At 38.1% G+C, this 24,762-nt stretch overlaps 2 protein-coding genes across 2 annotated transcripts in view; one reads left to right on the forward strand and one right to left on the reverse strand.

The window, feature by feature from the left end:
* Window positions 1-13,381, forward strand: part of LOC138038981 (uncharacterized) — a 46,455-nt gene extending 33,074 nt beyond the window's left edge. Inside the window, exons 8-11 of the mRNA XM_068885102.1 lie at window positions 2,858-2,968; window positions 5,804-6,106; window positions 7,388-7,681; window positions 10,880-13,381. Of these exons, the coding sequence (XP_068741203.1) occupies window positions 2,858-2,968; window positions 5,804-6,106; window positions 7,388-7,681; window positions 10,880-11,112 (941 nt within the window). The 3' untranslated portion in view covers window positions 11,113-13,381. The remainder of the gene's footprint in view (window positions 1-2,857; window positions 2,969-5,803; window positions 6,107-7,387; window positions 7,682-10,879) is intronic.
* An 84-nt stretch (window positions 13,382-13,465) lies between these two features.
* Window positions 13,466-20,201, reverse strand: LOC138038982 (bcl-2-like protein 1). Its single transcript, XM_068885103.1, has 3 exons — window positions 20,095-20,201; window positions 19,434-19,990; window positions 13,466-16,823 (listed from the first exon to the last, which is right to left on the reverse strand). The coding sequence occupies exons 2-3, from the start codon at window positions 19,857-19,859 to the stop codon at window positions 16,710-16,712; spliced, it is 540 nt and encodes a 179-aa protein (XP_068741204.1). The 5' UTR covers window positions 19,860-19,990; window positions 20,095-20,201; the 3' UTR covers window positions 13,466-16,709.
* Between the last annotated feature and the right edge of the window lie 4,561 nt (window positions 20,202-24,762).

The following is a 24,762-nucleotide window of genomic DNA, read 5'->3' on the forward strand; positions in this document are numbered from 1 at the left end:
GCATAACAAACTGAACCACCGGCGCGCGGTTGTTCCTTCTAGCGATCAAGTCTATCGACGCAGAAAAGATGTCTTGTTGTAAGGCTAAGGATGAGATTTACTGTTTAGCCAGCTTATAGCCCCGGCGGCTGAACGATGAAACGTACCGTTTGCCCTCCAGCAGCGAGGTTTCCATGATCGGTTTTCACATAAAACGTTGAGCCGCATGAGGGTTCATGTAAAAGATCGAATCCGGAACCTGGAACGCGTTTTTTCCCTTACTGACCCTAGCCTATGAAGTGATTTTGTCAGTTCTCATTTATGTACTTGCAAAAACAAATGAAACCGTGCACGAAAACCAAAATTAATTAACAAGTAAATAAATTATGAGAAATAACAATAAACTGCTTTATGCAACACGATTTAAAGTTTGCAAGTTTTAGGATGGTGAAAGTGTGGACAGAAAGAAATGTCTATCGTGATTTGTTCAGATCAGAGATGTTCTTTCAATTTCAATACTCTGATTTCAAAACTTGTTTGTAGACCTTTTTTAACCGGTTGAGTAGGGATCCAGACAGACAATTTTAAATTAACAATTAAAGATCACCACTTCCAACGGTTGCCGACGACTCTGCGGTTCACTATCAACATTCCATATCGGAGTCTTGCCATGTAGAAATTGGAAACAGAAGGTGAGTGAAACAAACTTCTTTTCATAGTGTTTTCACTGATTAGTAACAAGTCATATTTTAGAAAGGGGCCAGTATAGATTCCGAAAAACTATGCGAATCGCACCCGTGACCGTTCAAGTCACAAAGTCAACTCGCGTGACACTCTCCGGGCTGCAGGTCTAATACACGTGTCACTTTTGGCGGGTTACTCGTTGCAGGTCATTATTTTACCTTTTGGAAACAGTAACTAACCCAAAACCCTAATTGATTTGGGTAACCCTAGACCTAAAATTGGGTTTTAGGCCTAGGGTTAGACAAATTGAGGGTTTTGGGTTACTTTCGAAAAGGTAAAACAATGACCTGCAAGTACGAGTGTTTCCAGCAGTTTTGTCAAACTGAAAGTGACCTTTGTTTTAGACTCCACCCAATCTCGGTCATAAATTTCTGGGACACTTGATGCCACACATAAGTTCACTCCTTCCCCCCTTTTTTGTACGTTTTTGGGAAAAAAAACTATTGACTTTTCTCATTTAAAGTTATAGCGCGATCAACATTGAAAAGGGGGGAAGGGGTAGTATTTTGGGATTGTAGCCGTCATAGCGGACCGAAGTAGGGATTAGCATGCATTTAATTTCATAACTTACAGTTTTAAGTTACCACTTAATAGCACTTCAAGGAAAATGTAATTTTCCATCAAGGCCATGTGAAACAATCAAGCATGACTTTCAACATCTTGTCTGTTTCAACTTTGCAGTGAAATGGTTTTCCGATTTGGGTGACTAGGTCAAACATGTTCACTTATTTAAATGCTCGGGTCGTTTAACTGCCAACATTCCTGACAATCGTCTTGACGCATTCATTTTTAGAATTTCAGCGGTTATGAGCAAAAAGCGTAATAATATACATGGTGTCACGTGGTGTATTTTGTCATTCAGTGGTTGTCTATCTAGACGGGCAACCCTAAAACGCGGAATCCGGAATCCGGAATCACAGTACAACACAAAGAGTAAACACTATACTAGACATTCATAAAAGCTAACATTTGGCCTAATTAGGCCTAAACAAACGTTTTTAGGCCTAATTAGGCCTAAGGTTAGCTTTTATGAATGTTTAGGATAGTGTTTACTCTCTGTATTGTACTGTGATTCCGGATTCCGGATTCCGGCTTTTAGGGTTGCCCTATCTAGACAGCTATATGGACAAAGTGATGATCGGCCATGATGCGAAACGACAAATACGGTTCATCGTAGCCGCCGGGCTGGCTTTAACTGGCTTACGAATAAAGGCCATGTATCCCTCTAAGAAGACATTGTTTTGACGTTGATAGACTTGAATGATGGCGTGAAAGGTGTAATTATAAGATTGTTTTGATCAATGGAAAGCCATGCCATTTTGCAAACTTTTATGCAAATATATCTTTCAACGCGGAGAAAACATTTTTTGAAGTGACTTGTACTGAATATTTACTACTTTTAATTCAAAAAAACGCCAAAAACTGTAACTCAATCTTAAACTCAAACTCAACTCTACTCGTAACTCGGTGAATAGCCGATCCCAATAGAAATGATCAATCAAAATAAGAAGTCCAGGTGTCACACGGGAACGTCAGGTGTTGGTTGACTTTGAAAGAATAACAATGTTAGAGGTAGCAAGTGTAATAAGTATAGAGTGGGTTGATTAAAATGTGAAGTAGGGCCCTTAAACTAATATATTGTAACGGATGGTGACAACCTGTCAAAATGAAAAGTCCATCCATACAAATGAAAAAGTTTTTTTCCTCAAAAATCAACAATTGATTTGATTTGCATTAATTTGTTGATTTCAGTTTACAGTGTCCCAAATTAGTGCTTCAGCGCTAGAAGACTTGACACTCCTTTCTTTTCCTTTCTCTCTTGAAAATGTGAATGCAAAGATACGTTGTTACATATTGCACACAATATGAAAACAACACAGCCTGAGCCTTCTTGGCCTCAGTATTTAGTAAATGTTAGTTCTGTTTCAAACATCACAAACTGACGTTTTATGAGAGGGAGCATCATCAGCAAAAGATGACTGACAGCTTGTGATCATTCAACAATGTATGCTTAAAATAATAGGCTAAACAGCACCATACACATGCATCTTTATATTGTTCCAGGAGGTCATGAAATTTAAATTTACAAACTTATGTGTGCGATTAATAATTTGTAATAACATTTGATCATCAGGTGACATAGTGAAGTACTTTCTGTATGTGTACAGTCCAGACTACATAGAGGATGATCTGAATGCTTCTTATGACCTGGAACAGATAAATACATCTCTTGAGTTTGAAACAGGTACATGTAGAGGTTTGAAATGCCTTTTCATGCCTCTTCTCTTTGCAATGTAGATTGTTCAAATGACGTAAGGACTCACTAATTTTTCAGTGTAGTGAGTCTTTCAGGATTGTTTGTAGAGGGTCAGATCTACCAAGGGGGCTGGTATGATTATTTATGTAATAACCCAAGTTCTCGCAGTTTGATTGGTTCTTGCCTATGATCTATTAGAGAACGGACGCACGATTGTGAATAAAGTTTAATTCTTTATTATGTAAAACAAATAGACTTCATGTTGCCATGTGTTTTCTCAGTATTAGATCACAGAAGACGTCAAAATGTGGTAAGAACATCGTGCAGTGACACACTTGGCTATTGCCTCGTGTGCCACTTTTTTGTACTTACCACATTTTGACGTCGTCTGTGATCTATTTCTGAACAGATGCACGGCAACGTGGAATCTATTTGTTAAGTAGATAGGTCTCCACTCCCAATCCACTTGGTAGGTTTGCACCGAGCCATTAATGTGCACAAAAGACTTTCAAAATGTCAAAGTAAAAGCAAGAAGCCTGAATATTGTAATGTACAAGATGTTATTGCTAACTTTAATGACATTGTTAACTGTTTACCCCACATTTGTTGCCTTCATTCCAAAACTCACTGGTATATTTCGAAGTCAAGGAACCACGTTTTCGGATTGTCATATGTACATGTACTGTTGTGTAAAATCTTAAAACAGCTGTGTATTCTCACTTTTTACATAAGGTCACAGTAGCCATATTTGTACCCCTAAACAAAGAAATAGTTGACTTGTTTCTTTCTTAGGGTAATTATCGTATCGAAATACAGAATGACTGATAAGGGAATTGACAGAATTCAACAATGAACTCTTACACCCTGTACTAGTCCGATAAAAGTGTCTGACTTCTTGTTTTTATCCCAATGTGTGCATGTGTTGTACTATGAAACTCCATAATAGCCGCTGATTATGTCACTTCTCAAGCTTATCGCTTGGAAAAAAGGCTTATGATTTTGTGTCACTTCAATTTTACCCCTTTTCACAAGGACAATCTTTTATAGATTCCATTTTGCTCTGAGCTTGTAAAACATGAAAATTTAATTTGGTTATGTGCCATCCTTGTTGTTTTTGCCAGTAACTGAACAGAAACATGGCAGTTTATCATTATTTTTTGTTACATGTAGTACTTTTTGAAAGGAATTTTCCCCTCTGTATTATGGTGTTATGACGATTAGTGACAAATTAAAGCAATTTCCAGTATAATATTGTCAAAAGAACTTTAAATTGATGAAGTAAAGGCTCTCTGATTTCAATGTGCTCTGTTTTAAAAACCTGCGGGCAGTGTATTTTCCAAAATATTACCCCCCGGTAATGTTAAAGCTCATTTGCTTATTAACATTTAAATTATTTGGCAGCATTTTAAGGCGGCTCAAACCAGTTTAAACACTTTGAAAAGACACTCTCTTTAGAATGATTGACTCTACAACGCTGTATCATGTAACAGCAATGTTATGGTACCACATGAAACACCGGTTATTTCCAAACAAGATGTGGTCATTGTTGTGATGTAGTAAGTTACCGTGGCAATGGGAAAGCCCAGTGAAAGCACCCTATATTTTACCATTAGTGGCTCAAAAACGAACTTGGTGACTCCCATCTTTTATTGCTGGAAAGTGATCAGAAGGCCAAGATGAAACTTTTTTGCAAAGTTTAAAAAACAAATCTGGGCAGCGGAGTCAGCCACCTGCACATAATTTTTCTAACCTTGCAGAAAGGGTCATCTTGGCCCTCTGATCACTTTCCAGCAATAAAAGATGGGGGTCACCGAGTTCGCTTTTGAGATACGGGTATGAATAAACTTAAGACAAATATGGGGTGTTTTTACAGAACTTCCTGTTGCCATGTGGCGGTGACTTATTTCGTTACAATATAGTATTTTGACTGCATCTTGTTCAGCAATAATAATTATCGGTGTTTCAATGTTACGATAACATTGCTAGTACGTGATACAGCACTTTTTTGTAGTGCCAATCCTTCTAATAAGAACATTGCGTGAAAGCATTGAAACTGGTTTGGGCCACCTCAAAATGTAAAATATTAACCACTTACTAACCAAGCGCGAGGGTTGTACTGGGGATGTTGGCCAGAGGTTGTGGCAAGGTCTGTGTATACTGCCAGGACTGAGGGCATGCATTTATTCCCAGTACGGCTCGAGCAGCCAAGTTCAGTTAGTAAGTTGTTTATTACATGACACTCGCTTTCTGTTGCTGGCTCATATTCGTCTCTGTTTTTCCTGTGTGCAAGTTCCCTCGCAAGTACACGCAAGTCGCAAAAAAACAAAACTACATGGCTTGTACCCTTTCCATGGAAGCAGTCCCTTCTGCAAAATCCAGATAGAGAAAGAACCAATCAGAGCACTCAGATTTGCCTTAGACTGGCTTTGCCATAATTATAATAATAAGGAATGTTATTAATTCACAAGTTTTAAGAGATAACTTTTATTTGAGATATGAAAGTGCCATTTTATTTAATTCAGTTAACCAAAATACAGCAATATCATCTGGCGTTAGACAGAGTAATTAAATCTCATCCTCATGGCTGAAAGGCTTAAATTAAAGGGGACAGTTTTTGATTATACCCACAATAGATCCCTGAGGCCCCCACTGACAAGTGCAATGGCATTTAATAGACACATGCAGTAACATCATTCTTTAAGTTTCATTCTCAGGTCTGAAAGGGTTAACATCTACATTATTTTATTTAAATTAATAAATGAATTTCTGTCTTGACAGAGCAAAGCACAGTTTCCTAATTTCCTTGCCTTGATTTGTCACCAGCTCAGGAGGAAGAAACGGGGGACAAAGGGCAAGATGAATTGTGCTATATTAACTACAACACTGCAGACACTTGTGATCGTTCTGACGTAGAAGCCATTAAAGAAAACACTGTTACCAACATGGAGGCCAGTCTAGCAAGTCAAAGCATGCAAGCTGATCAAGAAGAGTCTCCATACATCCAAACTCATCACACTGAGGTAGCATCAAATGGAAAGAGGGGTGTCAAACGCAAATGCACTGATGATGATAAGGAGAAGGAGGAACATGACTACAAGACTGATACTGTGCCTCTGGAAACCAAAGGTAGAAGTTTAAATTAAACGTCATTTTCAAACGTACAACTTACATGTACACTGTAGATATGTTATTTACTTTTGAAGTTATGCGGAGGCAACCAGATTATGGAAGGGTACATTAACTTGTTCTTAAAATAGGGTTGACGTCCAAACCAGTCTTCCAATGGGGAAGGAGGAAGGCTTAATTACACCCATAATACATGATTATAATTATTTTCTTATTCCGATTTAATACATACTTAGTTTTCTTAATAATTTTTGTGAATTCAAATGATTTCCGTAAACCAAACTAAAACAAATGGCTCAAAACAGTGCAAGAGAGTCACTGAGGTAGGTAGATTTAGATTAATTAATACAGTAACTTTTTCTTATTTTGAACTATGTCAGGGAAATAATGTTAATTTTAAAGAAACTGGGTTAGATTTCTTTGTGAGTCGATCATGCATTACCCATGGATATTGTATGCAATAAATTATCTGGTTTTACCACATTAACTCCTTCATGATCAAGTTCATTGCAATGGTCTCTTAATCAGGAGATTCCAAGTTAGAATCTAAGTGGCGGTATTACCTTTTTTGGAAAAAAACCAAGTCTTTACCTTGTTGTTAATTTACAAGTTTTAAGAGATACCTTTTATTAGAGATATGAAAGTGCCATTTTATTTAATTCAATTAACCAAATTATTGTTTTGGTTTATGTAAGAACATGGAATTTCACAAGATGAAATTTGTCCTGCATGTACAGTAGTACACTTAAGTCTTGTTTGCAGGGCTTAAGGTTGATTAAGTCATTAAATTGTGATTTCAAAAGGCATTTTAAATTCTTATTCCTATGCTGGTACATGAACTCTGGCAGTAAGAAATCTTTAAATGAGAGTGAATATCATATATTTTGTTTATGCCAGGTTGTGAGGTTAACAATAAAGCATGTGGAAAAATTATAGGCTTCCTGAAGCCTCTTGTTTACTGTTGAGCTTTCTTTTAACCCATTCATCCCTGATGCCTCTATTGACAAATACGTCATCTGGCACTAGACAGAGTAATTATTAGTCTCACCCTCAGGGCTAAAAGGCTTAAATTTAAGGGGACAGTTTCTGATTGTACCTACAATAGATCCCCGAGCCCCCATTGACAAGTGCAAAATCATCCTGTGCTATAGACACATGCAGTGCCATCTTTGAGTTTCATTCTCAGGTCTGAAAGGGTTAACATCTACATTTATTTATGAATTTCTGTCTTGACAGAGCAAGGCACAGTTTCCTAATTTCCTTGCCTTGATTTGTCACCAGCTCAGGAAGAAGAAACAGGGAACAAAGGGCAAGATGAATTGTGCTACAAAGCTGCAGACACTTGTGATCGTTCTGACATAGAAGCCATTAAAGAAAACACTGTTACCAACATGGAAGCCAGTCTAGCAAGTCAAAGCATGCAAGCTGATCAAGAAGAGTCTCCATACATCCAAACTCATCACACTGAGGTAGCATTAAATGGAAAGAGGGGTGTCAAACGCAAATGCACTGATGATGATAAGGAGAAGGAGGAACATGACTACAAGACTGATACTGTGCCTCTGGAAACCAAAGGTAGAAGTTTAAACTTCATTTTCAAAAGTACAACTTACATGTACACTGTAGATATGTAATTTTCAACGTTTATTTGATGCGCTATCAGTTAAAAAGCAATTTACATTATGGAAAATGCCTTGAAAATATGATTATTATTATAGTAAAACAGGAAGAGGAACATTAATTAGAAGGCAACATTTCGTCATCTTTTTTATCCATGTGGTTCTTTCCACAGTACCTTGAAATACCATAAAATAGGAACACAACTAGGTTTATATAATAATATATTATAATTATTCAGATTGCTGATTGATATTATCTGTGAATAACTGTGGTAAATAAGATCGAACATAGTTTGAAAATGTTGGTACTGAGACTATGCTTTTGCTTTCTGAGGTTGCATCTAGCATTTTGTGGGCCAAGTCTGTCACCCCTGTTTCTGATTTGTGCCTGAAAAATTGATCGCTGTAAATATTCCAAAAATTACTCACCTTCAATCGCTATGCTAAACAGCACTTGGAAGTCTTTGATCAGTCAGGTAGGCAGATAACATCAATGCAGAGCGGACAAGGCTAACAATATTCAGCATAAGAAAGTTGCATTTTCAGCTACAATACATGTACATGAAAAGGTCATGAAAATGCAGTTATCATTATTTAGAATGCCCTACTGAAGCACAAATATGGACCACTAGTGGCCTGAGCAACCAGGATAATATTATTCCTTCCCTCGCTCGCTGAGGAGTAGTGCTGGTCGAACAATGAGTTACAGTAGAACTAGGCAACTATAAGTAATTTGGACGTATACAAAACATGGACCCCACGTCCATGGACCACCCCTCATTTTGTAAAGTTACAAGCAGAGAAATCTTTGGATGAAAGAGGGAAGCAATCCTCACACTTATCTGGACAATTTAAGCAGGAGCCCATGACTACCACCTATGTCACGGCATTTAACATCTATGTAGACTACGATCTAAATAGACTACCTTTTCCGCAAAGAAAAAACGTCCGGTTATAACATCAAGGTAGTTTCTCGAGATTTGTCATTGGGCCCAGGCCCGGGTTCCTGCTCTCATTCTTAACAGGAATATAGGGCTGTTGTTCACTTATATAGTTATGGGCTACTTATTTAAGCAATTGTCTCCTAGATAGACACCTATAATTATACCATCTATTTCGAATTGGTGTCTCCAAAGGGATTTGTCAAAAACCCGCACTTCAAATATACATTAATTTCATTCCTCGAGCCCTTCACTGGAACAAACGAACCCAACAAATTGACCTGCTCCCAACTGTCCTCACATCGCAGGGGTCATGGTTTCCACCTGAATTTTTCAGGTGTCTACGTATATGAGACAATAATGCTGAAATTGTCCAGATAAGTGCAAAGATCACTTGATGTTCTTTACAAGATTACCGAAAATAGCAATGAAAGCTGTGAAACCTCTTTTGCCTATACCCATTGACACCTAAACCGGCCGTAACCGGCCGCGCGCGATGACCCCAGAAATACCTAAACCGGCCGTAACCGGCCGTACAAAATGCGGCAGGTACAAAACACAGGGCACAGGGCATTGTTTTACCAATACAGAAAGTATCCTAAACATTCATAAGAGCTAACCTTAAGCCTAAAAACGTTTGTTTAGGCCTAATTAGGCCTAAGGTTAGCTTTTATGAATGTTTAGGATACATTCTGTATTAGTAAAACAATGACCTGTGCCCTGTGACCTGTGTTTTGTACCTGCCCTACAAAATGGCGTCTAGATCAGAGTTGATCTTAGGCCTCTACCCAGTCTCCCTTAGGAAATCTAATTTTTTTGTTCTTATGGAGATTTAGTGGGATAATTGACCAATCATTTGCCGTGTTATGAGCATATTTTGACAGCTGATAAGAGACCCCACAAGGGCTGGCTTTTTGCCCTTTCGATCGCGCGATCAAATTACGCGAAGACAACAGCAGATGCGTCACGTAACGCATCAAACGATGGGGATATTCATGCTTTTTTTTTTCGGATTCGAAGGATCTAGGAATCTAAGAGATCTTTTATGGTTTTCCTGAAAGAGGAGGGGATACTAGAGACAACAATTTTGATTTAGATGGCTTTAAAAGTGACGAAGAAGGAGATAAACTAAGAATAAAGCCAGGATCCGAGCCAGGATCCGAGCCAGGATCCGAGCCAGGATCCGAGCCAGGATCCGAGCCAGGATTCGAGCCAGGATCCGAGCTAGGATCTGAGCCAGGATTCGAGACTTAACCAAGACCTAACCTAACCTAACCTAACCAAGACCTACCCTAACCCTAACTAGACTTAACTAGACTAGAACCAACGCAAATATACCTGACCTAACCGATTCGAGACATAACCTAACCGAAAGATTCGAGAATAAATAGCGGAGAAAGCTCATCTTAGCTCGAATCCTGGCTGGAATCCTGGCTCGGATCCTAGCTCGAGTCCTGGCTCGGATCCTAGCTCGAATCCTGGCTCGAAGTTTAGGTATCCTCCTCTGCTGATGCGAAAGAAAAAGGATTGTCTTGAGCACCAGTCCTTAAGTTTTTAGGTATACGCTAACGAAGCAGTGTGCAAAGTTTGGTGCTTTTGTTCACTCGTATAGATCTGGTCAAAATTTTGCACTTACCTACCCGACTAGATATCGATGCTTCTTATGACTTTCTGCTTTGTGACTCAACACCTCGCAAACTCGGTGAGCAATACTGATACCACCTTGCGCGCTCAGTTGAGCAAAATTAATCAAGATTGCTTTCCGTTCCACAACATCTACCAATTTACATATTGTCCCTTTTACACTAGCTTGTCTCCTCAGGTTTTTGCCTCTGGGTCAAAGCCCTGCAGGAGCAGTTATGAATAAAAGTAATATTATAAATCTCACAAAAATCCCAATCTGAAGAAAAAGAAGTTAAAAAGACTAGAGCCGAATTCAATATTATATTTTTTTTACTGAAAAAGGTGGGCGTGTTCCTATATACAGTAGCTTAACGCTGTCTAAAAGTACAGGGAAATTGTTATAAGTGCCCATTTTGTAAGGGGGTTACTGTTATCACAAATTTGACCATGCTGTCTCTTTGACCATTTTTACTTAATGCTTTTGACTCACTATAAGTTGTGGAGTTTGTGAGGCATAATACTGTTCATTAAATGTTGATGGAAGTGTTCAATATCTACCACTAACATATTTAATGTTGTTTTCTTTAAAGAGAGCCACTTGCCAAGACCATCTGAAGTTTCGCATGACTCTGCCTCCACACCAGAGAGCAAGCAAGAAATGATCTCTGGAAGGTCCCCCCATGTTCAAGGCAGTGTACACGAAGAATGTGCATGGTTTACTATTGAAGAGGCCAGAGTCAAATCTCCTGTATTCCAACAGATATATGAAACACAGCAATTCAATGAATTTCTAAATTCTCTTTTCATCTCAAAGGGCATTTAGAGATGAATGGAGGGTCTTTTTTAATGATTCTTTACAGTTTAGTAGTTCCTGGTAATATAAAATTGATGGCCTTATTTTTTTTTTATTAACACTTGACAGAAATAATTATGTTCTTGTCGTGAAATATACTCGTTTGTCACATTTAAATCTTGAGAAAGGAGGAAAGCTGGGCCATGTAAACGTTTCTTCAATTTTAAGCATTTTGATCTTTCCCAGTGCCTTCAAAGTTCACATTTTTGGGTTCATTGCTGCCCAACAGTAACAGTTCTATCCCCACTTTTACAGCGTAACACAAGCAGGTCAAGTGATTCTTCAACTAAGTAGAAAGTAAAAAAATTTGGGACCTCTCATTAATGATCATAAATTATTTTAACTATCAAATTATTATTGTTATAGACTTTTATTACACTTTAAACTACATGTAGTGTACCCAGAAACGAGTGGTTTCTCCATATGGGACACTGCTGTACTTTCACTTCAAACCTTTAATTTCAGTTGCTGTGAATTTTGACAAAGTCACATACCACAATAAATGCAGGTAGTTAATAGAAGCTTTGAACAGCAGTGATGTTGTCCATAGCCAGAAAAATTGGTCTCTGCAGGTTTGATTCACATTTCATTCATTTTCTGCAATATTTTCCTAACAATGAAAAGTGACCAAACTTTAGGCTTTATTCTTAAACAGGAAAGCCTTCATGTGAGTTGAATGCTTCATACAGAAGTTGTCTTGGAATAGCTGGAATGTTTGAAGACTCCATGTTTAAGCTTTGTTATATTTTGGAAAGTCTTTCTGTGCCCTTCATTGTACAAACACGGGGGCTTAAACCTTACAAAAGTCCTTTTTTTCTACAGTTGATAACTTAACTAAAAAAAACCAACTGTGTGTAATTCACTGATGTGTCAATTGCTACTCTTAAAGTGCTACTATGATCAAAAAATCATTTTCTTTTTTTTCTTCAGATTTTGAAAGCCTGTTCGCTTAATAGCTGACTGGAAAAATTTTGAGCTTTGATTTTTATCCAAAGGCTGTTTATTTTGAGTGTAAGGTTTGGATTTCACGGCCCGCCATTACTCACGTTCCAAACTGACCGATTGGACCTCAGAGGGTTGGAAACAAAAAGTGACATCCTTTATTCACTAGCTTAAAATTTCAGTGTGTAAACACAACTTATTTTATATGCAAAACACGAGTTTAAAAGTCTGAAAGCCTGAAACTCTTGTGCTGCATATTAACTCAGCCGCATAAACATGCATTGCATTCTTAAACCAGTGAGTCTTTGATGTCATTTTCTCCTCGACCCAGCTCTCTCAAGATTTTAGTAATGGCGGACCAATAAATAACAAAATTCCAGTTAAAATAAACAGGTGTCTTTTTAAAATCACAACTTAAAACTTGGGTCACTTAGTGTTAAGTTAACATAGTTTTGAAATCCAAAGAAAAAGAATAGTAGTAGCACTTTAACAGTACAATGTTGTCCACCAAGTGCTGTCCAGCTCAGAATTATAGTCATATGGAGCTACAACTCTGCCAGTTCTGGATCTACTTTGTTTCTAGTTCGATAATTATCAATACAAAATCGAGTAAAGGTAGCAGTGATCATTGCACTTACCTGGACAATTTAAAAACCTGTCTCTTATAAACACCTGAAAGATTTAGGTGAAGCTGCATGAATTTTTGAGCTGTCTGAAAGAGATGATGGCTTACATTTGTCCAGATAATTGCAAGGAGACTGCTATCTTTTGTCTATAAGCCCACACTTAAAATATAAAATTAATTTCTTCACAAAATTGAGGGATGACTTATTAATAGACAGAAAAAAAGTTGATAAAATGGCAATTTTCAGAGACATATCATCAAGATATCAATTTTTTAGAGATTATATCAACTTACTTGCATACGATGCAAATCCAAAAACTCAAATAGTGTTTTTTTTTCACTTCATGAGGGAATGTGCTTATGAACCAAAACATAACTGATGCTTTTGTGACAGTTGGGGGTCTTGGCTCAAAGTGTTACTAAGGCTACACAGAACAATGTGCCATAATTCTTAGGGATCTTCTTGATTTTTACCAATATTCCACAAGAAGCACTAGTGTTCAACACCATTGACCTGACTTTGAAATAAGCATCATTCTATTGTTTTTTACTTCATAGGCTCTTAAAACATTTACTGCTTTAATACAGTAGGATTAACATAATTATATACTATTCTGTAAATTGCATACTCCGTTCACTCAAAAACAAATTAAAAAGTCACTGGCTGTGAAATATCAAGCCACGTGGTGCTTGGGTGGGGAGAATCTGAAATTTTAAAGACAGGTGAACCCCCTTTCCCATCAAAAATCTTCAAAATCAGGAAGTCTTTCTTTTATTCTTCCACAATAAACTCCGTTGAAGGAGACACAAGTACACTGCTTGTAAATTGGTTACTCGCTGTAGATCAGACCTCTTTCATAATGGCAGCCAAATAAAATATTTTGTTTTAATGCTTATAAGCCTTTCTAGCCTCACTATGATGAGCATATTCTAAAAGAATTTGTTTTAAATTGATGGCAGCAGGTCTAACATTAAGACAAAAGAATGTAAAAGTGGTTGCCATTTATGAAAGTGGTCTACAAGATGATAAAACTAAACAAAACAAGGCTAATTATTTTATAAATAAAATTCATCAACTCACTCCAGGTTTGAATTGAATAACAGTTACAATAAATGTACAAGTTGAAACCGTTTCTAAATAACTGTTTCTAAACAGTCACGTCACAGGTTAGAGACGCCTTTCAAGAGATAATACACAACAAGTCATAGTTCTAACTGGAGAGGAAAAATTAACGACAACTGTCCTTAAAATGGATCCAGTCCATTACAGAGACTCTGATAGGCAGGTTCCATGATTGCACTGTCTCACTGCGGATATTTGTTACTCTTCTGCCAACAGATAATGCTTTACATTTTGTGGGTTTCTTTACATAACTGCAATACAAGCTGTTTCCTTGCAGGAGTGAATTGGATATCTATTGTTTTGATGCAAAGAACCCTTGGCCCAACTCCAAAAAAACGTATGTGTGTTATGTGTTGGTGAAAGTAGACAATCCATTGTTTCTTTAGTTAAATTTTTAAATTAAACCCTGTGGGATTTAAATAGAATTTATTAGCTACAAAACATGATTGCATGAAAAACAAAACCTGAAGGACTCTAGTGCTTGTAGTGAAACAGTGTCATTATGAAGATTTTTATTAATCCTTTATCGTTGCCACTGGGTTCTCCATATGAGGTTTAAACCAGTTTTGGAGAAAAAGGGTAATGGCACCTCAAAAGATATGAAAGTTGCCAGGAGTCTGATTTACTTTTTTATATGGAAAGTACTGTGAAGCCAAATTGAAAACTTTTGATAACCTAGGTACTTGTTAATTTCCCAAAAATAGAAAAGAAAAAACGGACCAGCCTTTAATTTAAACAGTTTTTCAAGTAAAAAGTGTGTTCATAATAATATATACACCTCACTCAATGAGTTTAAGGGTTGTATTGAAAGTTGCAGCCAGCATTTTCTGATTTTATTTACATTTGGCAGAAATTGGAAGGGACAAAAAAAAGGAGCTGTAACGTTCAAACCGAAAAAAAAGGTTAGCTGGCTCTTTTATTACTAGATATTTAAATCAAGCAACGAAACCAAGGTTTGAAACTAAGCACATCATTCTGTAGAAGGCCCTGCTAAAGTGGCTGGCATAGGCAAGCTATACAGTAACCAAAACTCTTTGTATCTAAAAGATATACATTTGTGTATTACGAGTATGTCATGTTAATTATAATTATTTGATTCAAACAGACAAACTGATTTTTTACATTATAAGTCGCTCCTGTTAATAGCTTGAAAGATTAACTGACAACCGGTACTGCATTTGCCTTCTATCCGTGCTTTTGTCAAGATTAACCATGAACTGAACTTGATAAACAAAACTAGGCTACTTCATACATTTAAAAAACACCTGTTCATGGGGACAAAGAAAGACTACATGACAAAAATGCAAATCACAGTATAAAATTTTAAATCATTTCTTCTTAAAGAAGAGTCTTCCTTTGGTTTTACATGTATGTCTGGCCATCTGCAATACTGGAATTTAACCCCTCAAGCTTCAGGATACATATGAGTCTGCTACTAAATAAAATTATACCCAACCCTATTTTTCCCAAACAAAATACACTGCAAACCTGCACAAGCGACCCCCATACACTCCATAATATTTTTTTACACTGCCATAAAGGTGATTATTTCCTCTACAATGGTAGATACAAACGTTCATGTACATAATTATACCAACAATCCTCCCATCCTGACTAGATGAAAACATTATACTGATATTCTATCACAGACCAAGAAAGGCCTACAACTTCGAACGCACTTATTAATCTTTGATTACTCCTAGTTTTATACCATGTATAAAACAAAGTGCACCCTAAGTACTAGCTGAAGCCCTTAAACCATGCTTGAATAGCAACGTATTATTTTCTTATACATGTACCAAGAACTCCTGGCTTTGAAACCAAAGAACATGTAATCCAGATTACTGCAGCTCTTAAAACAGGACCATACTTTTTATCAGCCCGCTCTTTTTTTAAATTCTTGACCAACACTGCCGGCAATAAATACAAGTAAGACTTAGATATATTTCTTACCATAAATAATCTTGATGCAATATAATATTATATGGCCTTGACCATGGCCAACAATGGAATAACTCTTAGAGATCAATAATACATGTATGACTGAATAGATAAAATTTAAATTATTAATTTAGTTTAAGATAAAGGTTTTAATTATGCTGCATCTGGGAAAAAAAAAAATTCAATGCTAGTAGTGTTTAAGACAGAAAATCAGATTTTTTTTCAAAATCAAGAATCAAACAAGTTATCATAAAACTTCTTATGTTGTTGCTAGTCACAAAAACTAGTTGCAACTGTGATCTCATCAGAAATGTAGACAACATTACTCTTCAGTTGGCTATTTACCAATTGAAGTGTAGAATACTTTGGGCAAATATGTGTATTGCAGCAAAGCCTCAATGTTTAGGTCTGAACAGAAAAACAAAGACCAAAGAAGCAGATCGCAGACCAAATACCTGGAAAACAATGCCCCCCCTCCCCCACAAAAAAATGCATAAGAGTGCAACAAATCATTTTGTGTGAAAATGATAAGCTTCATTTTCCACACACCTAGGACAGTTTGTAGAAAACACACAACCCCAGAAGAATTTTAAAGTTATCAAAATGTGACTTGCAAAACAGATCACTCCCTGTTGTTCACAGTGAATTATAAGTTACATACGAGACTAGAGTAATAACTCATGCTCACTATAAACAACAGGACGGAGAGTTATCATATTTCTTTCTCCTCCTGATATTTGGCCTTCAATCTTTATGTTCCACACACCCTGATCATCATTATTTTGTCTCCTCTGCACCCAGTCATGCACCCAGTCAATCAGGGAGAAAGGCATATGTACAAATGTAATTACAAGCCATTGATGCCATTCATGACTTGCCCTTTCAGAGGCCTCTCTCCCTGAGTCAGCTGAGACTTAGACTAGAGCAATGAGTGGTTCATCGACTATACATGAAAGCTGCCAAGGTTCCAAGTCCAAGAGTAGTCAGAAAAACTCCTCTCCACCATGCACCATCCTCTCCTCTGTTGGTGAACTGTTTTTCTAGGCCATCCTAAAAAAATTGACAATGTTTGTGCACAACTAGCATAATTTTCCAACCAGCCCAGCCAGTTTAAGGAAGAGGTAACCTCAATTTCTACCTGAAGACCAGAGCTGCCAGGCCTTGCCCAGCCACCAACACCCTCCTCTTTGTGCAATTACCATATTCTGTAATAATTAACCAACCACCCCTCCCTTGGTGAAAGCTGGAAACACTGTTCAAGGTTTAATCATCACAATGAAAAAATAAAAATATATATTTTTCTGAAAAGGTTATGCTACAAGATTACAAAAATAAACTGTATGACTTTCATTTTCCACAGTACTTTTTTTTTCTGGAGTGTTGTTTTTTTTTCCAAGCTTTTTGCAAGTCTTGGCATCCACATCTTTTTCAGTGGGACAACCACATTGGTGAAACCACTGCTGAGGCTAAATCTACGTACATTGTATTCCTTAAAAGAAACCTGAAAATCATCTCAACCTCGCCACCCCAAAAAGTCATACATAGAAATCATGCAACCTTAACTTTCTAATACTGTGCAGGGCTGTCAACTCTCCCAGATAATCCGGGAGACTCCAGATTTTGGAACGTATCTTCCAGTCTCAAGATTACGGTCTGAAATCTCCTGATTAATCACCAAATTTTGTCATTTCTAGTGAGAATTAACTTTCACAACAATAAGATTTCAAATACTTTGTGTGGTTTGAGTTATTTTAACATTGATAACAACAAAATTTGAATGTTTCATAAACTCCAGCTAACCGTTTGTTGCTAATGACAGATTGTAATTTAAGCAATAATGTGATTGGTCCAAAATAACAGTCTCTGTTATGAGCCTAGAAAGGCCTATCAGGCCAGCCCTTATCTCTGGGTTTCCAAAATAAACCAATCAAATTAAATGTTGCAATGCCAATGACACCTTTTTCAAGTGGTTGTGGGTTGTGTGAGGTCTTGTGTCAAATCATGGAGATTGAAGATCAAAAGATGAGATTGCTTCCAACTTGTAAAGACAAATGCAGCCGAAAAAGTTGTAAAGAATTCCGATTTAAACATCATACGTCGAACGGAGTCAAGGAGTATTTTTTGCGTAAAAGACATAATGTGATATCACCATCAATGACCTCACAAGCGTTATTACGTCATCTATCATGGCATCCCTATCAATTCCCAATATTTGAAGACTTTGGGGGTTGACAGCCCTGACTGTGGCACCATCTGAGACTCAAGACGAAGCATTAAAAGTAGCTACTGCACAAGATCTAAATGGTCTGATGGTGAGTCCCACAGTGGACACTAAAGCATGGTTTTCACTTGTGATGCAAGCCCAAACGCAAGCACAAGAGATTCGTGGTAAGTGAGAAATTATGAACCATAACACAAGCAAAGATTCACTAGTTCCATGTTCTCTCTTACAATGTGGCGCTGTGAGTAGAATCTGGAAAGGGTCTTTTTCATTGGATGAGCATCACAGCTTGCATAGTGCTTGTGTAAAGTCCCGTTTTTACACAGTCCAAGCAAACGCAAGAATAAGCACAAGGAAAAGGAAAATTTTGATCCTAAAACTTGAGCTTATGCTTGCATCAGCTCCCTTTTCATGGTGAAATAAGTGCTCTTGTGCTTGTGTTTGTGCTTGCGTCGCTAGTGAAAACCAGGCTTATAGAATCATTCCATAACATGCGCCTTAGAGCAAGGCAGAGCTGAAGAATGCCTTACACTCTCAACAAAATCAACCAGGGGCCCATTCCCATTGATGCAAGCACATATCTGTCTTTCTGTTACAGAACCAATGTGTGTCTTGGTCCTTTTTCACTGACGCTACTATCCCACATGTAGTTACCTTGAAGACGTCTGTTTCCTCAGTTTACCACAATTTTTCAATGGTTTTCAACATTATTTTGCTGACCCATACAATAGGCCATTTTTTTAGATACTAATGTTCAGGTTGTTAGTGCTAGCGAGGCAGAGGGGACAAAAACAATAGAAACAAGTTGCAATGAATGTGAAAGATATTCACATATGAGGCCACTTCCCCTTATCTTTGTCCTCTAAACCTCTCTTTCAAGCTGAATTTTAATATATCGAAAGTGGCCTACTAGTCTTCAGTATCAATATTAGTAACTAAATAAATATCTATCTTGAAAAGAAGGTAAGAAAACTCATAAAACAACTTTTTACTCAACACAGAAACTTGCCCAGCATTATTGTTTTCAAATAAAGGTTTCTTGGTCATTTCGTGATATATTGTGGAGTTAAGTTTTTTTAATCGAAGGGCGCGAACGCAAAAATATTCCAAATATGTTCTAGCAAAGAAAAAGCTAAATATTAAAGTCAAACAATCATAGAAACAGTTTGTATGAACAGAAAGGGAACTGATCAGTCCTTCCTGCTCACCCGGCATTCGACCCGTGGCAATCGCTTTCATTATTGATAACACTAGTTTGTGGCGCCTGAAAAAAAACGACAGAAAACTCGAAGGTTTCATTCTTTACGAGTAAACTTTTGTAACGTCAATGACAATGACACATCATCAAGGTTTTAAATGTCCTATTAACCGGTTCATATTTTTCTAATTTTCAAACAGTGAATACAGAGAAAAAGTAAAAACTTGAACGTGTAACGTACCCATCCTCCGTGATTCTCAATCCAGTCACTCAAGCCACCGACGTATCTTCCTACCCATTCAGTGACCGACGACACAAGGTCTTTCATGTTGTGTTGATCGCAATATACAGCCAGTTTACCCCCAAACGCAAACAGCGCAACTATTCTTCCCCAGTTAATTCCATCCACGAACACTTCGCTAGCAATTTCGACGAACGTTGTGTAAGCAGTGGTCCGAGTTATGTTGAGTTTGTGGCACAAATGGCTCAACAGTGAAGGGTATTGCTCTTCTATTTGATCGGCAAGTTTGCGCAACGTTGTAGCAGTGGTTGACATGAGGATAGGTCCATTCCCGAGTCTGTACGATATAAAATCTTTGGCAAGGGCCTTCGCCTCTTGAACTATCGGCGAATCTTCAGTTCTTGGCAGTTTTATTCGACTCTCCATTGGGCTTCAAATTTTTACGCATTAAAATTTATACGGTGGAGAATACACACGTTCCTCTTTCTGTTGTCGCACAAAGCCCTATTTATTCTTCCTCGCCGTCTCTTTCCGAAGTTCTCCTTCGCTCCATCGACCTGCAAAATAATTTGTAGTATGAAAATGAAGCAGGGCGTCCATGGGCTAAAAAGCGCAAGGAATTAGAATTTTGCGTTTTCCAAAGTAAACAAAGCGAAACTACCTTCCGCCATTCCTGCAACCGAAAAAGCTAGATAGGAACTTGTGATAACCGCAATATTTATGAGCTTCAAAGAGGAATTTTTAACACATGACCAGCCATCATTGGTGCAGGTGGGCCAATGCTGTGAACCTAAAGTTCCCATATCTGGGCAATATCGGTAAGAAAACATTGAAATTCCCGCGAAAGTGACGTTACCCAGACACGTGTTCTCCAATACTCTTTCACATGTCTAATCAGATCCCCATTTCCTGCAATGTGATTGGTTACTATTCACAATGGAATACGCTGCCTCCATTTGCTGCGTCAGGTTTATATTTAACTGCATATTTCTCGGCGAAAACGCTGAAAATTTTAGAACAGTGGCACGTTGTTTGTTTCTATTTGTGTCTGATTGTTGTGGAGAACGGAAAGAACTCGAAGGTCAGATTTTCGATTCGTCACATTATTTCACTTCCAATTCAACTTGACCTGGACAATTTCTCCACGAAAACTATTCAACACGACTACTGTTTGTTACATAGCTGTTTTATTGAGAAAAGGGGTTTTCGCCGCTAACCGGTTGAGAGGATAGCGAACAAGAACAATTTACTCCTCGAAGACAAAAACATCACTCGACTAAGATAACATTTGGCAGCTGAAAAAGGATTTTATAAAGTGGATCGACTGCTGATCAACTCGAAAAACTACGAAATAACCTTCACCTCTTCTGATACTCTTCGAGGAGAGCTTACCAATATCATTATAAACCGCCGGCTGGAACTCACAAAAAATAACCACTGCTCTTTGAAAAATCAATCATGGAGTCGCAGTTAAGCAGAATCAAAGTACTGGGGGATGAAAGAGGGACTGAAAACTTGAGGAGAGGCCAAAATGAGCTTGTAGCTCGATCACCGGACCATATGGAAAACGGCCAACCAGTTGTGACGCAGTTGAATTTAGAAGATATCTTGTTGAACAATAACAATGTTAGTCCGCGTCAAGTCGGTCAAATCCTACGAGCTTTAGGGGATGAGCTTGACAATGCCTTCAAATTTCCACCGAGAATCAGCAAGAGTGGATGAACGTGCAGGAATAAGAAAGTGGTAAAAGGAGAGATGAACATCTCGTAGATCTGACCTTGCCTTGTTGCGGGATTAACTCGTATGTAAGCTCACTTGGGATTCAGGTGAGCTACTAGTTAAGATAAGTTCAACCTTAACGTCGATTTATCACTAATTTTTTTGCTATTAGCCATCGAAAACGCGTGATTAAATTGTCATACAATTTACTTCCACGTACCCTTGGACTTTTATGTCAAGGCGACGGTCGACTGCTGAAATGTGATTGGCCGAGAAACGGCCATGATTAACTTTCTTTTTGAAGGAAGATTCCACTTGTCCCCATGGGATGAACTCTTTGGAGCGGTTTTATGTTAGGAAATCACAACATGATCAGGATTAGTTGTTTTCTTGCTTGATTTTTTGAAAGTCCTTTTGTACATATTTAAGTGCGATTATATGTCAACAAAAACCCAGTTAAAAGCTGGTCATAGCAAGCTGTATATTGTAAACTGAAAGAGGGCATGTAGATAAATATTTAGACGCAGCTACTGTAAAATAAGAGATGTAAAATTGGTTAAGTTATTTTAAAACGCTTAACTGTAGTTGTGCAAATCAAAGCATTGTATATTTATTCATAAACCGGAAATTGGACGTGTGTCATACAGGCGTACGTGTTTGTTTTCGTACGTATTGTTGCGTGACCACCTGTTTTCCAGTTTCGAAACCACTTGTTCCTTGTTCTTCAGCAATAAAAACAACAGTGCAACATAATACATCATCTGCTTTTTCTTCTTTCTCGGCTTGTTGATTTAAATTAAATGCCAGCGTAAGAAATTAAGTACCAGCAGGCAGGCGAACGTGTGAAATAATTCAAGAATTATTCAAATCCTTTGTTCATTTGGTTTGTTTGCTCATTCCTCGCGGAACGCTGTTTTTGAAGCTGTTTTTCAAAATGCATTTCTTCATTTCAGCAACGTTTTCAGTTTTTAAGATAGGAAAGCGAAACACTTTTTCGATTTTAGTTAATTCGGTACGCGCAAAGTGATTGCCGCCGGTAACAAGAACATTGGGAAAACATTGCGTGCCTGAACTTAGGAAGAGGGATGGGGAATACCCGAACTACAATGATGATCTAGAGAGAAGGTTGCGGTGAAAGTTCTCTAAAAATGTCAGAAGTAAGGCTAGGTTCGGATAAAAAGAGTAAGGTCACATGATATTGTTTGCGTTTCCATACTGCAGGTATTGTTTAAGAAAGAACTTCAAATCACGTGCTTTTAAAACGCAAGTTCAAGGTTATTATGCAAACGTTTCCGTTTATCAGTGTGCCAAAGACCAGACGCACTGCAGAAATAACTTTAATTAAGGCATGAGCCACTTCTGTTATACCTAAAGCAAATAAACGAGAGTAACAAGTCGCGGAAAGAAAAAGCTGACAAATTTTATGATTATATCCAATATTTTGTTTTTGGAGAATATATGACAGAAAAGTTGTAGACCACACAAGACCCCCTCCCAGGGGTTTTGGGGAACAAGGGAACATGCCTATTTTGAACTGGGGAACAATGACAAAATATCGTAGGGAACAAGGGAACACGACAATTTCAGGGATCAGAAAACTATGAACAAGTTTGAATGTAATTTGGGGAACAAGGGAACACAAACAAATATTCAAATGGAACAAGGACCCATCCTGGGGGGGACTCACACAAGAACACACCATCGCTTTGATTTAGGTTTAAATATGTATAAGTGAAGACACATCAATCAATCGAAAAGGGCGGAGTTTTGATTCATGGTGGGTGTGAGCTGCGCTGGGCCACAAATAACCGGACATTTAAAAGTTTCCGAGACATTTAGAAAATTCTAATATTAAGAAAACTTGGGGAGATTTGAGGATACCACCTTTCTTTGGCTGAGCCCTTGAACATCTTTTTCTTCGCTATTTTTTTGAATCATGAAAATGGATGTTTCCCGCTTGAATAATGTCCAGTCGCTAAAAGCATCAATCTTTCCCTAAAGTGATGGATAATGAAAACGTAAAGCATTCTGAAAAGCCCCAATGTTCTCCCTCTATTGTTCATTACCACTGGAATACTTGAAACACTGAATAGTGAAAGAAAAGTAGTCTTCCTTCCTGACCGATAAAGATTGTCAACTGCAATAGCGTTGTGAAGAAGAAAGAAAACGGGGTCGAGGAAAACAAAATGACTGTTGTTTACAGTTGCAGGTGACTACAGTCATTTTCGGTGAATTTCCGAAGGGTCTTTGGTTCTCCACACACTCAGGCCAGGGTATATTCCACCGCATAACCACCACGCCGAAGATTCGCCAAGGATTTTAACATTCTACCCCAAGTGTCTGTTAAGAGGCCTAAGCAGTCCCCAACGCTGAAAAATGCTAACGCCACGCTAAAGGCCTGTTTATATGGTCTCGATTACCCGAGACAACCCTCGTGATATTGGATGCGATCCCTTGACGTCCGAATAGAATTGATTAGCAAGTTCCCGTGAGACTCTGGCTTTACTACAAACCCGTTTGTAGTAAAGACAGACAACACGAGCAAACAAGCAAATGAGAACGTTGCGTGACTGCGTGACGAAGGGAAGTGCGATTCTGTTTTTTTCCCCTCAAGAAGTAAACATTAGAATGTTATTTTAAAGTGTGGAGCTCAGCGAGTCTTCAGTGTTTCTGGCAGTAGGCCTCCAATTTCAGCATTTTCGGAAATTATCTCAACCTCGTCCCCAGGGCGCTTTTCCCAAAGCCAGGCAAAAGCGCCCTGGGGACGAAATTATCTTAATTTCGAAAAACTAACGTAATTCCGATTGTCAGATGCTCGCAAAAACCAACTTCGATTTAAAAACACAAAAAATACAAAGTCCGATTTCGAGAAAAAAAAAACTAAGAAGTCCCTTGAGAACATTCATAGCTTCCATAAGTTCCTTAATGTTTTTGACTAATTTCCACCATCAATGAAGGACAGATGCCTGTCATTCGAAAACAACAGTACAGGAGAATAACGACAAAAATTGAAACAAAAAAAAAAAGGGACAAAAAAAAGGCACCCCGAGCCCGGCCCCGCGTTTTGGCTACTTCCTAGTTACTTAGTTACTCTGGGCAAGATATTTTTTCACTCAGGCCATCCCCTTTTTTTTCTCCGTTTAGCGTCGTCCGACCGACCCAAATTTTTAGCATTTTCCAAAAAAAAAAAAAAAGGTAACGAAGCTTTTAAGCCATTTTTATGTCGCATAGGAGTTTCGGTGTTTGATCCTTCTTTTTCCCACGCTGTCCTAATTTTGCAACAACGTCCACCAGCTTTTCCGCCATATTGATTTTGGGTTCATGTCACCAACCCGGTGTGGCCAACACATCACGCATGCGTGTGTCATCTTGCTTTTATTCTTGTTGTTTCGCCTGGCTCCACAGCTATGATGCTGGGGTACCAGGCCTCCGTTTCCGAGAACTCGTTCCCAGAGTCTTCTCGGCTTTCAATATGGCGGCGGGTCGGGAGAAGACCCTGGAGAAGACCCCTTAGTTCACAGTGAACTAAAAAGATCGCTGATTGGTGCTTTTTATGCCAAGCCAAATGTAGCAATACACCTTATTCCAAAATGGCCGCCATTTAGATATT

Source organism: Montipora capricornis, chromosome 2, assembly GCF_036669925.1.
Source record: "Montipora capricornis isolate CH-2021 chromosome 2, ASM3666992v2, whole genome shotgun sequence".
Taxonomy (NCBI): domain Eukaryota; kingdom Metazoa; phylum Cnidaria; class Anthozoa; order Scleractinia; family Acroporidae; genus Montipora; species Montipora capricornis.